This window comes from Hyalella azteca, unplaced genomic scaffold (genome assembly GCF_000764305.2).
Source record: "Hyalella azteca isolate HAZT.00-mixed unplaced genomic scaffold, Hazt_2.0.2 contig6976, whole genome shotgun sequence".
NCBI lineage: Eukaryota > Metazoa > Arthropoda > Malacostraca > Amphipoda > Hyalellidae > Hyalella > Hyalella azteca.
In genome coordinates this window covers 549,323-564,427 of record NW_025937115.1, presented here as the reverse complement: position 1 = coordinate 564,427, position 15,105 = coordinate 549,323, and the positions used below count along the sequence as shown (strand labels likewise).

General features: G+C 36.9%; 1 protein-coding gene across 1 annotated transcript; it reads right to left on the bottom strand.

Moving 5' to 3' along the window:
* Nucleotides 1–5,067: 5,067 nt before the first annotated feature.
* LOC108672791 (alpha carbonic anhydrase 8) lies at nt 5,068–9,703 on the bottom strand. Its single transcript, XM_018160528.2, has 4 exons — nt 9,638–9,703; nt 7,164–7,427; nt 6,239–6,385; nt 5,068–5,491 (listed from the first exon to the last, which is right to left on the bottom strand). Exons 1-4 carry the CDS (start codon nt 9,647–9,649, stop codon nt 5,435–5,437), a joined length of 480 nt encoding a protein of 159 aa, XP_018016017.1. The 5' UTR covers nt 9,650–9,703; the 3' UTR covers nt 5,068–5,434.
* Nucleotides 9,704–15,105: the final 5,402 nt, after the last annotated feature.

Sequence of the window (15,105 nt, the reverse complement as noted above, 5' to 3'; positions counted from 1 at the left end):
GGAGGCATTAAAAAAGGAAAAAGTAAAAAATAAACCTCTGGAACGTTCGCTTTTCTTCAAGACAAAGTACAACCCTGGAATATCGAACCTAAAACTAAGGAAGGCCCTAAACAAACATTGGCACTTTGTGAAAGAAGACCATGAACTCCATCCAATCTTCCCTTCCCCGCCGACAATCTCTTATAAAAGAAACAAGAACCTCAAAGAATTCCTGATCAAATCAAGATTAGAAAGAATAAATTCGTAAAACGAAGACCTAAATTTAGCAATAAACTTCCAAAAATGAAAAAAACTAATGGGAAAAAAATGAATAATTCATAAGAGCCTGACGAGTTAAAACGAAATGGTTCCATTGCTTTATAAATGAATAAAATTATCTTTTAAAACAAATAATTTATGATTTCTAATAAAAGGAAAAACATAAACTCGCCTGTCCACTACAAGACACGCAGTGATTTGGCCATATATCTCAAAATCTTAAATAAGACCCCCCTTCATTTTGGAGGTTGGATCCAGAGCAACTCGCCCTGAGGAAATTATTTATTCATGCATCGAATTTCGACTCTCGAGGAGCGAGTTGAGTTCACCCTCACGTGACTCGTTTAGAATGAGGACATCATCCCTGTACCTTTTATACAGGACAAGTCCATGTATTTGTCGACAAAGCATAATTCGAGTGAATGCATAAAAATATCGGCCACCTCAGGCGAGCACTTGGACCTGGAGGTTTAACCAGCAAGGAATATTGGCTACTTCGTAAATACATTCCTAAAAACCCTACGTTAAGGCACATCGACCACCCGATGGCCCTAATACGAAAATAGGAATCTAAATAAATGCGTCTGGGATAATGAGTACAAATAAAATATTTTTGATCTTCGGAGAGAAAACAAAATAATATATTCTCTGTTTTGGGTATTAAATGCTCGATATTTAAATCTAAAAAGAAAGCTTCGGATGAAAGGCTACCTGTTTCTTGGAGGCGCCTCTTTTGTAATAAAATCTTCATAAATATCAGTGAAAATAACTCTAAATAAAATATTGGTTTATAAAATGCTAATAGTATTAAGCCAGTCTTTCTCTACTTAGTTTCAGTTGCGTAAGTTTTACTGGTGGTACGTAGTTCATCGGTTGATGGTAGTTCAAATATTTTATTTTAAAAGAAGTTCGTATACATCGAATTAATTCCGAATTAAAACCTATTGAACCATCATTACATTTTAGTTAATCTTACCTACTTATACATTTGTTACCACACTTCAGAGTTATGCAAAAAAAATAGAAATTTTCTACATATGCTTTCGTTTTTTGTTTGCAGTTTTAGTCAATTAATTAATAAGATGATAAACGTTAGCGTTCAGCAATTCTAATCAATTTTATATTCTCCATGCTTGCGATATTCATCAATTTTATTTATTATGGACGGGGAATTCGATCGAAGTATAATTAGAATAATTCCTCTATAATGATGCTGCTCCTTTCAATTCTAAATCGTAGTAATATGAATATGTATAAACAGTTACGTTATATGACAAATAATGAATTCAGTGACTGCTTCCCTACGGCTGCAGAGGAGATTGGAATGTTAGATTTTACATCCGTGGGTTTCTTACCAAATCTTTGTTGTTACATACGTATTAATAAGATAAAAAATAAATGCTTGAATTGATGTTATGAAATTGAGATGATTGCTCCAAAACATCAAAATCTTTTGGGGTTTTGTTAGAATTATTTTTTTCATGTTAAGTTTCACTTTTTCATTTGTTTCTATTAACATCAATAATGTTCTGTGTAAATTTCCATTGATGCAGGGTATTGAACAAATTTCCTGCATCCTTGAAATTCAATTTGCAGGAAATTGAACAATATTGAACAAATTTGTGTTTGTAAGTGGAATGCGATTCAACTCAATTTAGGATAACGAAAAAAATTACCGAGCCGCCCTTCAAAAACGTTTTTTGTCGGATTTCTTAAAAACTGAAAATTCAAGGGCGACTAAAATATTTTTTATTTTTTTAGACTCTCCAAAAAAGTTATTAAAAGTGTCGAGGAGGAAACCATAATAACAAAAACTGAATTCAAATTCCAAATTATTATTCGACGTGGATGGAAAACAGCACCAATTTTATTCAAAAGCACGTTTGCAGTTTACATCTCAAGATGGTATAGACCACCAGGTTTGCATGAACCGTTTAAAAGAATGAAAGTCTTCCGTATTAAATACAATTTAATAGTTAACGCCTCAAGGCATTTGCAGTCATTCAGCTTAAAATAATGACTAACCTGTATCACTCTTGTACAATATCATAATACGACCGGTCCGTATGACCGTACTCGGTAAGGTTAATGTTCTCTCTAAAACGATTTATCAAATCTACATGATCGAATCAAAATGCATCATTTTTCTATACGTACAGTAATAACCAATTAGGCATTGAATTTATAAACATAGCCCTCTGAAATTCAACAACAGTTTTATGTTCAAATGCTGTTCAAATGAATAAGCTTTTAGATTGAACTTTAAATTTCTTCACTTTAAAACAGCAAATACTCTTTTAAAAAATTCTGTTCAGTTTAGCCGTATATGTAATAGAATTAGCATAAACAACCTTAAAAATTCAACTTGAAAAATACAACAAACCTACATATTTATTTACTTTAAAACTTTAAAAATGCTGTTCTAATATCACGACTGTCATTTCAGCCGTTTCTGATATATAATTAACATAACATAACATAATGATGTCGGCGCTGAAATGTAGGCCTGATGTGGCCTGTCGCCGATTCTTTTCCTTTTCGTGCTTTGTTCATAGATCTAAACTCGTGTCATTTGACCGGATCTTTTCATGACTGACGGTAGTTTGAAGTAGCTACTAGACTTCCACCGGGTTCGATAAGGAGCTAGGAATTTCAAATCTGAACATATATTTTTCCATAGCTTCATCTAGTCTGTTCTTGAACGCGTTCATACCTGGAGCTCCAACGATGTCATCGGGGAGGCAGTTCCACATGTCGGTGATTCGTAATTTAAATTCGAATCACCGAATTCGGTGATTCGAATTAGTAATTTACTATTACTCAATTTACAATTTATTACTCAATTGCAGCTGTTTCCGTTCTAAAGGCGTGAACCGGTAAAAACTTGAATGATTCAACACGAAATATCGCGTTACTTGATGATATCATTCGCTTTAATCTACGCAGTGGTTATATGAATTTTATATAAACCTAGAAAATAATCCACTGTAAAACAGGAATAATGCTGTTCAAATTTTGCGAGTGCTAATTCAGCCGTTTCTGAAATTTAGTTATTAAAAACGAGTTTTTTAGTCGACTCGAAAATTTTCCCAAATCTAGAAATTCTAATTTCTTATTTTAAATCTACAAAATTGCAGTGCAAATTTCAGGAGAGTCAGTTCGGCTTTTCCTGTAATGAAATAGGTTTGAATAACTTTTTCATAAATTAAAGCCGTTCCCTGCCTGCGTTTTCAGATTAAAACTTTAATGATTCAACACCGTATATCACTTTACTCGAGGATTTCATTCGCTTTTCAAGTGTGAAGTGACTGCATGAATTTTATAGATGTGAGTTCAACCATTTCAAAATTTGCGTTTTCCATTGATAACTACAACGATACAGCAGAATACAACAGAAGGATTTCATTCATTTCATATTTTTGCAGTGGCTACATCAATGACACAAATGTCTGAGTGGCCGTTCGAAAAATTAGGTTTTACAGTTTTAATAGGAGTTACTTTTTGCGTTTTAAAATTGCGTTTTCGGTAGTAACTTTCATGATTCATCAACAGTTGTATGTCCAAATGCTGTTCAAATTATACCTTGAAAATTCCCCCAAACCTAAAAATTTATTCACCTTAAAACGGCAAAAATGCTGTGCAAATTTCCCATGTGTCAGTTCAGTCGTTTCTGAGATTGAATATAAATGAATTGTTTTTTAATTCAACATGAAAATTCCAACAAATCAAGAAATTTATTTTTGTTACGATGGAAAACATGGTATTCGAATTTCACGAGTTTCAGAGCAGCCATTTCTAAAATAAATAACTAACATAAGTTACTTTTTTAGTTCGATTTGAAAATTCACACAAATCTAGATATTTATTTACTTTAAAACGGCAAAAATGTTAATTCAAATTTCACGAGTGTCAGTCCAGCCATTCATGGAATAAAATTACTATTAATAATTTTTAACTTCTGCCGTTTTCAACCCATCAACTTTAGCAGTTTTCGCCGCCGTCTCCTGAATGTATTTTACGTTAAAAATTGAATGATTCAAACACCGAATGTCACCTTACTCGAGGATTTCATTCTCGTCCTAATTACCGCGTAAAGGTACATTAATGGCTAAGATGTCAATGTGGCGTTTCAAAATTGCATTTTCGGTAATAACTTTCATGATTCTACAACAGTTGGTTGCTCAAATGCTGTTCAAATGAATAAATGTTTAGATTCAACCTGGAAATTCCACCAAACGGAAAAAATTAATTCACTTTAAAACGGTAAAAATGCTGTTCAAATGGTAGTACTGTCAGTTCAGCCGTTTCTGAAATAGAATAGGTTAGTTAGGTTAGGTTATATTAAATTTGCATATCGACCATCGACAGTGTTAATATTTTGACACACGATAAACAAATTCGTCCCCCTAATCTTCAAATCAAAAATTTCGATTCACCCAAATTGTAATTTAGTCACTCAAAAAACATGTGCGAGTTCATTGGTTTCGGTGACGGAATCGCCTATAACAACGATTATTACCTTATCAACTTGAAGAAGATAAATCAACATTTAAGGTTTATTGGCACATAATAAAATTATTTACCTAATAGATGCTTTGATAATTTGTTGATTGAAATTAATGATTAGGACTTAAATTTTTTGTATTATCTTGGATATTGTGTCTCGCTACCGGAAAGTTTCTCTGAATAACTGCAAGATTTGGGAGTTTTCTGTCCCTGTATAGAAAAAACGATGAAGAGCACCATCGGAAAATCTTTTTCAGGCTAAAAGATTATCTTATCTTATGAAATGAATAATAACACGCTTACAATATTGTAAATGATGTAATATACATACAAAGCATAAATATGTAAGTGCGTTAATTCTTGCATACAGCAAAACAGTTTTCAGAAATCTTTCGTAACTCATGTTGACGTGTTCGTGGAGCAAAGGCTTCATAAGGTTCCAAAATTAAAACGTGAAGGCAAATACTATGCAGCAAGCGTTTGATAACCATTCTTTTCTCTAGTCAAATAACTCAATTTTTCACAGAATGGAACAAAATGAGAACAGAAACTATTCATATAAATTCATTGCCTCATCGGCAATATAATTGAATGAATTAAATAAAAGAAGTATGCGGAAGGGAAAGGAGGACCGTTCGTTGTTCGATTTCGTTTCGCTCGCTTAGTTCGTTCACTCGTAGGTGACCTCAGCATTGAAGCCGCCTCCGTTATCGAAGAATTTCACGACCTGTAACAAAACTTTGGATTGTAACCAGATCACGACATTAAAACCCCCAATTACATTACTGATGTAAAATAATAATGTAAATTTTATTTGCAACCATAGCATCCCATTAAAACACATAATTGAAATATAAGCGCCTACGAGCAACGTTAAGTATATCACCGCGTTTAAATTATTATCGAGACTTCGTAAAAGTTTGGAGAAAAATAATTTCGATGTCAGTTTTTGGTTAGTGACAGTGTGTGAATTTCATTGAATGTATACGCTTAGAGATAGGAGAGTAATTTCTTTTACAGTACATATGATTAGTCACAGTATTTTAATATCATAAAGAGTCTAAGCGTAATGACAGTACTGACAATATATGGGTTATTGCTAGCATAAAAATATAATTGAGGGTATACGGTATTGTTAGTTATGAATGTGAATATCATTGTCAGTAGGTGGCAGTTGATAATATATGAATATAATTGAGGGTATATTTTTAGTTACAACATGTGAATATCACTAACAGTATATGGTTATTGCTAGCACAAGAATATCACTGAAAGTATATTATTAGGTTCAGCACGTAAATATCACTGTTAATAGGAGGCAGTTGATAGTATATGAATATCATTGGAAGTATATTATTAGTTCCAGCACGTAAATATCACTTATACGGTTATTGCTAGCTTTTGAATATAATCTAAAGTATATTGTTAGTTCCAGCACGTAAACGTCACTATTAAGAGATGACAGCTGGTATACCTGCGTGCGGCCGTCAGGGAGCAGTACGCGGTACTCGCCCTGCGTGGTCTTGCCGTCGCTGTTCTCGACGTGGCTGTACGAGTTGCCGGACTCTGCGTCGTCAACGCCCCACTGGAAGTCGTACGGCATGCCTTCCCCACCACCAGCCTGCCGGGACATGTACCTCGTCAGGGACCCGTGAGTGGGGGGTGAACTTATGATATGTTTATATGATATACGACACGTCACGCGTTTCTGTCTATTTATATGAAAAAACCACCAATAGCCTGCCGGGACATGTACCGCGTCAGGGACCCGTGAGTGAGGGATGAACTTACGATATGTTTATATGATATACGACACGTCACGCGTTTCTGTCTATTTATACGAAAAAAGCACCACCAGCCTGCCGGGACAAATACCGCGTCATGTACCCGTGAGTTAGGAATGAACTTACGATATGTTTATGTGATTTATGATACGTCACAGGTTTGTGTCTAATTATATGAAAAAAATTGTATATTATATGGAAAATTCGATAACCTTTTAATCTGCAAATTTTCACCGGAAAAAGCTGGAATACGAAAAAGGATTTACAGTATCAATAACTACAAAAAACAGGTGAGTTAAAATGCCAGAACAAAGTAAATAAACCGGCAATGCTAAATAGCAAGGAGTTGCGGAAAGGCGCAGCTAATTAAATATAAATTATTAGCTGGGAGAAATACTGTCTATAATATCAAAATGGTAGAGTTGCTAAAAAATATATAATCACTTGGACCTGCTTGTGTTAGACAGATGTTAAAAGAACAAGAACTATAGCGAGAAAATTAAATATGAAAGAAACTGACACGATTAGACAACTAATTTGATCAACAAAAACATGCACAGGCGAATAGCTAATAAATAGTAAAAAATACTGGAACGCAGGCCAGCGGCAACTGACCGGAGGGCTGCTCTGACTTGGGCTGAGGTTGGAGGCAGCAGGTTGGCCGTAACCTGCAGAAGGTCTGGCAGGTGCAGGAGCTGGGGCAGGTCGAGGGGGAGCAGGTCGAGGAGGAGCAGGTGCAGGAGCAGGTCGTGGTGGACTCTGAGGGGTCTGGTACAGGTTGGATGGGGCAGGCTGGGGAGGAGGTGGGGCTGGAGCGTTGTAGTTGTAGCCCTGGGGCAAGCATACAGCCACTGCCACCACACACGCTAAAATAAGGACCTGAAATGGACGTGGCGTAAGATTAATTAACTGAGATACTCAAATGAAAATAGGTCAATCTCAACGCTGCTTCATCGATAATAAAGTGAAAAAGACTAAAATTTATGATTTATGAATTTAGGTTAAAATTTATTCGCTCGCTAAGAATGGTAATGATTGAGATTGTTTGCTAAATATAATTTGGTGAAAGTCAATGCTGAATTCATTATGAAAAAACGTTAAAATTTTAAAAATACCCTGATAAGTACACTGTGAGCAAGACACGTCGTACTCAGCGTTAGTCGTCTCATTATGTATATTGTGTCAGCTTGACGTGCGGTCAGGGAATAACTTCTAGGTCTGCAGCTACCCTTTCAACTGTCTGCTCGTGATCAGTATACCAATCAGTCAGGTATCATGCCCTGGCTTCATGTTTGTTTGTAAAACGCATGATGTATCGTATTTCATTTATAATTAAATTTTCTATTTGCTATCTGTTTTAGCCACCGACGCATTACTATACAGTATACACCGTGAGTAGGACGAACTGCGCAGGCCGCGGATGTTGACGTGGCCTAGCACATCTCGGCGCGGGAGTGCCAGGACTCGCCCGTAGTTACGATGTCATTTCAAGATCGACTTTCTCGTCCATGTATTCACTTCTCGGGCATACACACGCTTCAATTATAGTTGGTGTGGAGGGATATATATGGTTCCACACGATTCAATATGAATGTCTTCCAATACTTTTTGTGCATGTAATTCTACTAATGATACATGAAATTCTACTATCTATTATCACTCGAAAGTTTCGTTGACGCAGCATATGATGGTGATACCAGAATCAATCGCACCTGATCACGTCTGCTCTCAGAAAAGTGAATGGGCCATATTGTCTCAAAAATATAACTCAGTACTCACTGCTGAGTGACAGAGAGCGCATTTTCTCGTCGGCGAAAACGTGAAGTCACGGACGGACAGACAGACAGACGGACATGGCGAGCACAATAGCACATTTTTTCATAAATGAGAATATGCGCTAAAAAGACGAAGGGTCAATTGAAAATTTGAACATGAACAAAATACTAATACCTTCATATCTTCCATCATAATTCTACAAAATTCGCGTTTCTCGAAATGTGTACACCTTTGAAATTGGACGTCGTGTGTAAATGTACGTTATTCCCGTGGCCTGCAGTGGCAGCCTCTATGACTGGTTAATATCAACTGCTTCAAATTATTGGGCTAGTGGCCTCGAGTGGTGAAATGAATAGTGAAAACTAAAATCAAAGATTTTCCATAAGAGTGGCCGGTTATCGGCCATTAAATTGTCCCAAGACAATTTTACGGCCACCTTCATGATTGGCTGAGAGTGAATAGTGCTAAGATTCATGTATCACTTGTTTCAACCTACTTTTGTGAAAATTTTAAAATACAGTAAAATCTGAATCATTTCATCGCCTATTCATTTCTTGGCATAAAATTGATTATAGGCGGCCATGCATGTATAGATGTTTTCTCTCTAAATTATATTAGAGATATATTATAAATTGATAATTACAGAGTTTTAAAAAATGCTTTTTAAGTCAAATTTTTAGTTGTTTTTGAAGGAATTGGTTAGCTTATTTCCATAAGTTAATCGTGAAACTGGGAATGAATAATAATTATAAGAATAATAATTATCACCGAGACATTCTGTATGCGGCCTCTCAAGACGAACTGTCGGCAAACACTCAAAAAAATACTGGTAGTAATACGGCTTCATGTTGAGCATATCGGCCAGTAAAATGAATTGCAGTTTATAATTGGCCGTTAGTATTGGCTGCCAAACTGCCCCCCGAGAACAAGCGTCTCAAGTGGGCAAACTGTTGAATTGTGCGTACTTTCTCTTTATAGATGAGACTATGTGTATGTGGTAACTTTGAACATATAAAAATGCTTGTTATTGTTAATTTTAGAACAATGTTGACGATATGCGAGGTAAATATAATAATATATTTATAATAAAATATTATTAAAAAAAAGTACCGAAATAATATATTTCGGTACTTTTACCGAATTTTTTTCGAGATATTTATTAGTAAATAGAATCTTTTTAATTCCATGCAGTAAAGAAACTGAAATATATTCTCGACTGTTATATGAGCTAGAATTCATAAGTGAACCGAATAAAGTATTACATTGCGGTACAGAACATGAAGTTTGCAAGCTAATTTGTGAGTCAAATTTACCTTGGCTGACATGATGACAAGGGTAGAGAGTGGAACAGTGAGGTGTGGACGGCACGGGGATGGCGAGGGAAGTGAGGAACCCTCGTCGAGGCCGGCCTTTTATAGGATCCTCAGGTTCACAAGACCAGAGATGCCCTGCACGGTGACCTCTCAGTTGTTCCACAGGACAGACGTTAGCTCAGGTCACGCTCTTTACGCACTCGTTACCATCAGGAATATTCAAATACTTACGCATTCGTAAGGTCAGTCGTGGTATTAATATGAATTGGTTTTCTGCAGGAAGAGCTGCGTAGAATTTCTTATCAATTTCATATTTCATACAAACATTTGATTGGGACTTCATCTAAAAAAAACAAATCCATGCACGAGCTTGTTGATGAATTTAATGCAATGCGTTATTGTTGTTAGATATTAATTGATAGCTACATATAGAGAAAAATTGGGTCAAGAAATTAGCGATGAATGTGAGGAGAAATTTATTTGAGAACAACTCAAATCACGATGGATGAGCAATAATTCGCTTCATCTATAGGAAAATGACGAAAAAATTCACATTGAGTTGATTCATTTTCAAAAACATTTAATTAATTTCAGAAGCTTATTCAAGCACGGTTGAAACAATTATTGTTCCAATTACATGTTTTTCAGCAAATGCGATCTAAAGAATCAGAAACTTTCATAGCTAGAATGTGTAATGAAGTATTTAAATTTTCTATATTCCTTTTGAATTACTGCAAGTCAAAGATTCAACTTGAGAAACAGTGGCGAGTCCGTAACGTTCATCGTCTAACGTTTAAAATGGTAATATCACAATCGCTTCTATCAACAGCGCGATTACGATTGAAGTTTTCCTGAAAAAAGTATTAAGCTGACGGTCAGAAAGTGCTAGATTTTCTTGTCCCTGAAAGGATGACTCGACAGCAAATTTTATGTGGAAATTTAAGGTCATCAAAATATTGGAATTCAGACACGTTTCTTCAAAAGTATTTCAAAATTTAAATGAAATAAACCTGAATGAGATATGACTTCTAAGAGCCTCCTTCACGATTAACTAGTAATTTTTCAAATATATCATATATATATATCATTTTTTCTGAGAGTCAGTCATGCCTGTAAGCGATTTCTCAAGGCCAATCATACCCTTGACACTGAAACATGTGACAAATTCATTCCAAGTGTGAGCTAAACAATAGGCCTCCCGAGGCCAAGGGAAACTGCAACGTTGGCAAATGGATTTTAATTAGCTGGAGAGGTACACACTCCCAGGCTTCTGATTGGAAAACGAAGATCAAATGCAAAAAGCAGCATACTTCGGCTCCCATGCTTCTAAATTAATTATATAGTTTAGCAGCAACGAAGGGCGGTTAATATAGCAACTAATACACACATTTAAAAACCTATATAATAGATTAGAAATGAACGGCTCGAGTTTTACAGTAAACAAGGCTCAGAATCCACGTGTGAAAATTGAATTGCAAACATTACCAGGATTAAGAATGTGCTTTGGTCCTCACTGATTCCCACGCATGAAATTAAAATCGGCCACTTAAGAAGAAGCTCAATCCAGGCCGTGTGATGAGCCAATGTTAATGTGGGAATAACAGGCATTTGTCGGAGGCGTGCCAATGCCAACACTGAACTTAATATGAGACCAACCAAATGGTCAATTGGATTGCTGGAATTGTTCACCGCTGAAGTGTCATGTTCGACACTCGAAAGACATATCTCTGCTGAGAAGAATTTATAGAATTAGAAAGCAATAGGCACAAAATCTGAAGTAATAGAATTGGTGCACAAGAACCTCAATTATGTGATGGACAAAATAAAATCAAGGTTCTTCAGTTGTGATAATCTAAAATTTGATAACTTGAAAACTATAGAAAGTGAATGATTCGTGAACGAAGAATAATAACGAGTGAATGCGATGTGATGAACGCTGAGTATAATCCTGACGGGCCGGGGTTTAAACCTGACGAGTTTGGGTCAAGGACTACCTAATTAAAAATCACAAGTGGCTTATAGATGTCTGAAGGATTCCAATCAGTCTAATGTGGGCCAATATTCCCGTAATTTGAACATTTATTGGTAAATAAATTATGCTTCTATAATAGATAATTACTTTTTTAATTTGTGGAAACTTGAGTTTTTCGAACATTGTTGGAAAATATTCCAGCGAATTTTCGATATGAAATAATATATTGTTCCCACTTATGAGCTTCATTTTAACTCAAATTTATTTATAGCAGCTGATCACTCTAAGAAAGCTGATGACGGATCGATCCTGCTTACGACAAGGCGAGCGAAATCGGAGCTGATCCTTAGCTTGCATACTAATGCCTGACTGGAAGGTCGACTGTGAGATTGTGAGGGCGACTGTGAGATCGTGAGGGCGACTGTGAGATTGTGAGGGCGACTGTGAGATCGTGAGGGCGACTGTGAGATCGTGAGGGCGACTGTGAGATTGTGAGGGCGACTGTGAGATTGTGAGGGCGACTGTGAGATTGTGAGGGCGACTGTGAGATCTTGGGGGCGACTGTAAGATTGTGAGGGCAACTGTGAGACCTTGAGGGCGACTGTGAGATTGTGAGGGCGACTGTGAAATTGTGAGGGCGACTGTGCGATTGTGAGGGCGACTGAGCGATCGCGAGGGCGACTGTGAGATTGTGAGGGTGACTGTGAGATTGTGAGGCCGACTGCGAGATTGTGAGGGTGACTGTGAGATTGTGAGGGCGGGTATAGAGTTTGGACGCGAATATAAGCGATGTAATTCGTGCCATGCAAGAAGTAACGTACGGTGCGTGATGTTCGCATACCAGCGGGAGCACTTCTGGAAAGCTCTATACAATCACCTGTGTTCAAGAATTTGAAATTAATTGATATATTTCAGGGGATTTTGAACGAAAGTGTTCAATCGTGAGTTATTATAAAGCACATTAAAATGTGACATTATAAAATGTTACTCACGTCAATATGACTCGCATCAATCGCAGCAATTGTCATCAGTTCTGTAAACCTTTCAGATTAACTTTTATGCAGAAGCGCAGTTGTAGGGAACTGTTCTTCTCATGGCAGCTAAGCGTGCTTGCTCCAACTTAAAGGCAAAAACTCCTTTACTTCTGCACCGTTAATTAGATGCACCTACTTAACGCGCTATTACAGCAGACACGAGCAGCCTGCACCGTGAGATGCTCCTACTTAATGCTCCATTATAATATAAGACTGACACGAGCAGCCTGCACCGTGAGATGCGCCAAAGCAGTGTGTCATGGCAGCTGACTGGAGCAGATCAAAAATTTTTTCAGAGCCAATTAAGAGAACAATTTTATTCCACAGGAAAGGCCTTGAGCGTTCAAAGTGTACCAAAGCTGGAGGAGTGACGGCGTCGCATGACACTTTCATTGCAGATTATAGCCGCATGGACGCCGGCCGCTTATGATATTAAAGACTTGCCAGTATAAGACGCCAAAGATTTCTAGCTCTAAGCTCAATGCCGCAGAGCTGCACTGAACGTGTACACTCGTTGAAGGCTGCCCATGACGCATGTTTTTATGGCTGGACAGAATGACGGAACGTGCTGCTCGGGAAGGATCTTTTGACGGTGCGTTGAGACAGACAGCATTTGTGCATGTAGACGGAAGATCCATTTTTAAGGAAGAATAAACCGTGATCTCTTAAGTCAAAATATTGCTTAAACTATTTGTCATAACCTCAACATATCATGTTGATTGCTGTTAAATTTGGGCAGAACGAAATGAATCTTTCTCTACTAATAAGTAAGATATTATGATATTCCGTAATTGTCCTGGTTATTTTAATGTAGATTACATATAAAAATTCCCATGTTAAGAAATATGTACATAATTTAAGATGAATGAATTCTAAATCATCCAACCCAACGATTAAACATGCGGGTTGAGCAGATTACTTCCTTAATAATGTTCGCGCTGGGTTCGCTTCCTATCTCATTTGGTTACAAATAAACTATAAAAAATGTCAGGAATTACTATCAAGCTCCGGCAATTTGTTGCACCTCTCATTCGTTTCTTTTCTTCTCTGCTGACCTTGTCATGTGACACAAGCTTAAGTGACACTAGAAACTATCACATGAGAGACAGAGGTGACCTGAAGAAGTTCTGTTGGAGCAGGTCAAGCTAAAGGCAGGAAGAAGAAGGTCTTCTGCACTCATCATTCTCAGGGCGAGCTGACCAAGGACATGAGCACCGACCGTACCTTCTCTTGTAAGGTAAATGCAATAAGCTTTATACCCGCGATACGATTCCCGAGTGAGCGGCATGCACGCTGAGCTTATGTACATGACAGCGTTCCGGCATCCATCTTCGGCGGCGAGAATTTAGTTAAGAACGCAAAAATCCCGCAGTTGACCTTACATACTGCTAATATAACCTTGCTGGACGACTAATTATTTGTGTTTGCTGGAGGCAATTTCTTTCATTGCACGCTACCGTATTTTCATATCAGGTAAAATGTTCCCTTGATATGCAGGCAAACGAGGACTTGTGTGAATTTTGCGACCGGCATAGAGTGAAGAGTTATAAAAACAGAGCATCTTTTTTAATTCCCTTAAGAGTTTAGGAGGTCGCACATAAGCAAATAATAAATTTATCTGATTGCTTATCTATGTTTCTTACATGGCATTTTTAATACTTTCGATTAAGTGTGACTTGATACAAACAATCTTCTGTACACAAATAATCTCAGTTAGGAAATTTAATGAACATTTGCACTTCATTTGAAGTACCAAACAATTACAATTTAATCTAAAGACGCTTGCAAAGGGCGGTTAATTGCATTGTTTTCTTGACGGACACGATCTCGACGGGACTCGAGTTGCAAAACGTTCATGCTCGCCACAATTGCGATGCATCATATTTTTAATACGATGAAGCGTACGATCGTGCGGTGGTATTGGCATTTTTCTCCAGTTAGATCATGTCTTGGATCATTCAATTTCCGAACAACTGACGCGGTTGAAGTTTTATATGACGAGAGAAAGTATTCTTTAACAGAATATACTTCTTCACTCTAATGCGATGTACAGTTTTATCATAACAAGAAACCCATTCTATTGGTGTAGCCCCAAGAATGCAGAGGTATCGAGTGTGTTTAAATACTCATTCCAGTATTTAAAAACACCTAGAGGGATAGAAAAAAGTTCAATAATGCTCTGAAAAATTCTAATCGAACACACATTTGTACTTTTTCCACTGTTTCTCAATATAATCCGCCATTGCCACAATAAAGAAATCGTTGAAATTTTGTATACCTTCACGTTGAAAAGGAACGCAGCGGTTGTATATACAGTATTGTTTCTAGCTGCAACATTGACAATAATTTTCGCATCATGAAGCCACAGGAATTATCATGCACAACAAAGCTAAGTTACAGCTATCAATAAAATTTAGAACCTGTGATGCACTGCAACATTCGACGAGTTTGGTCGCAATGAC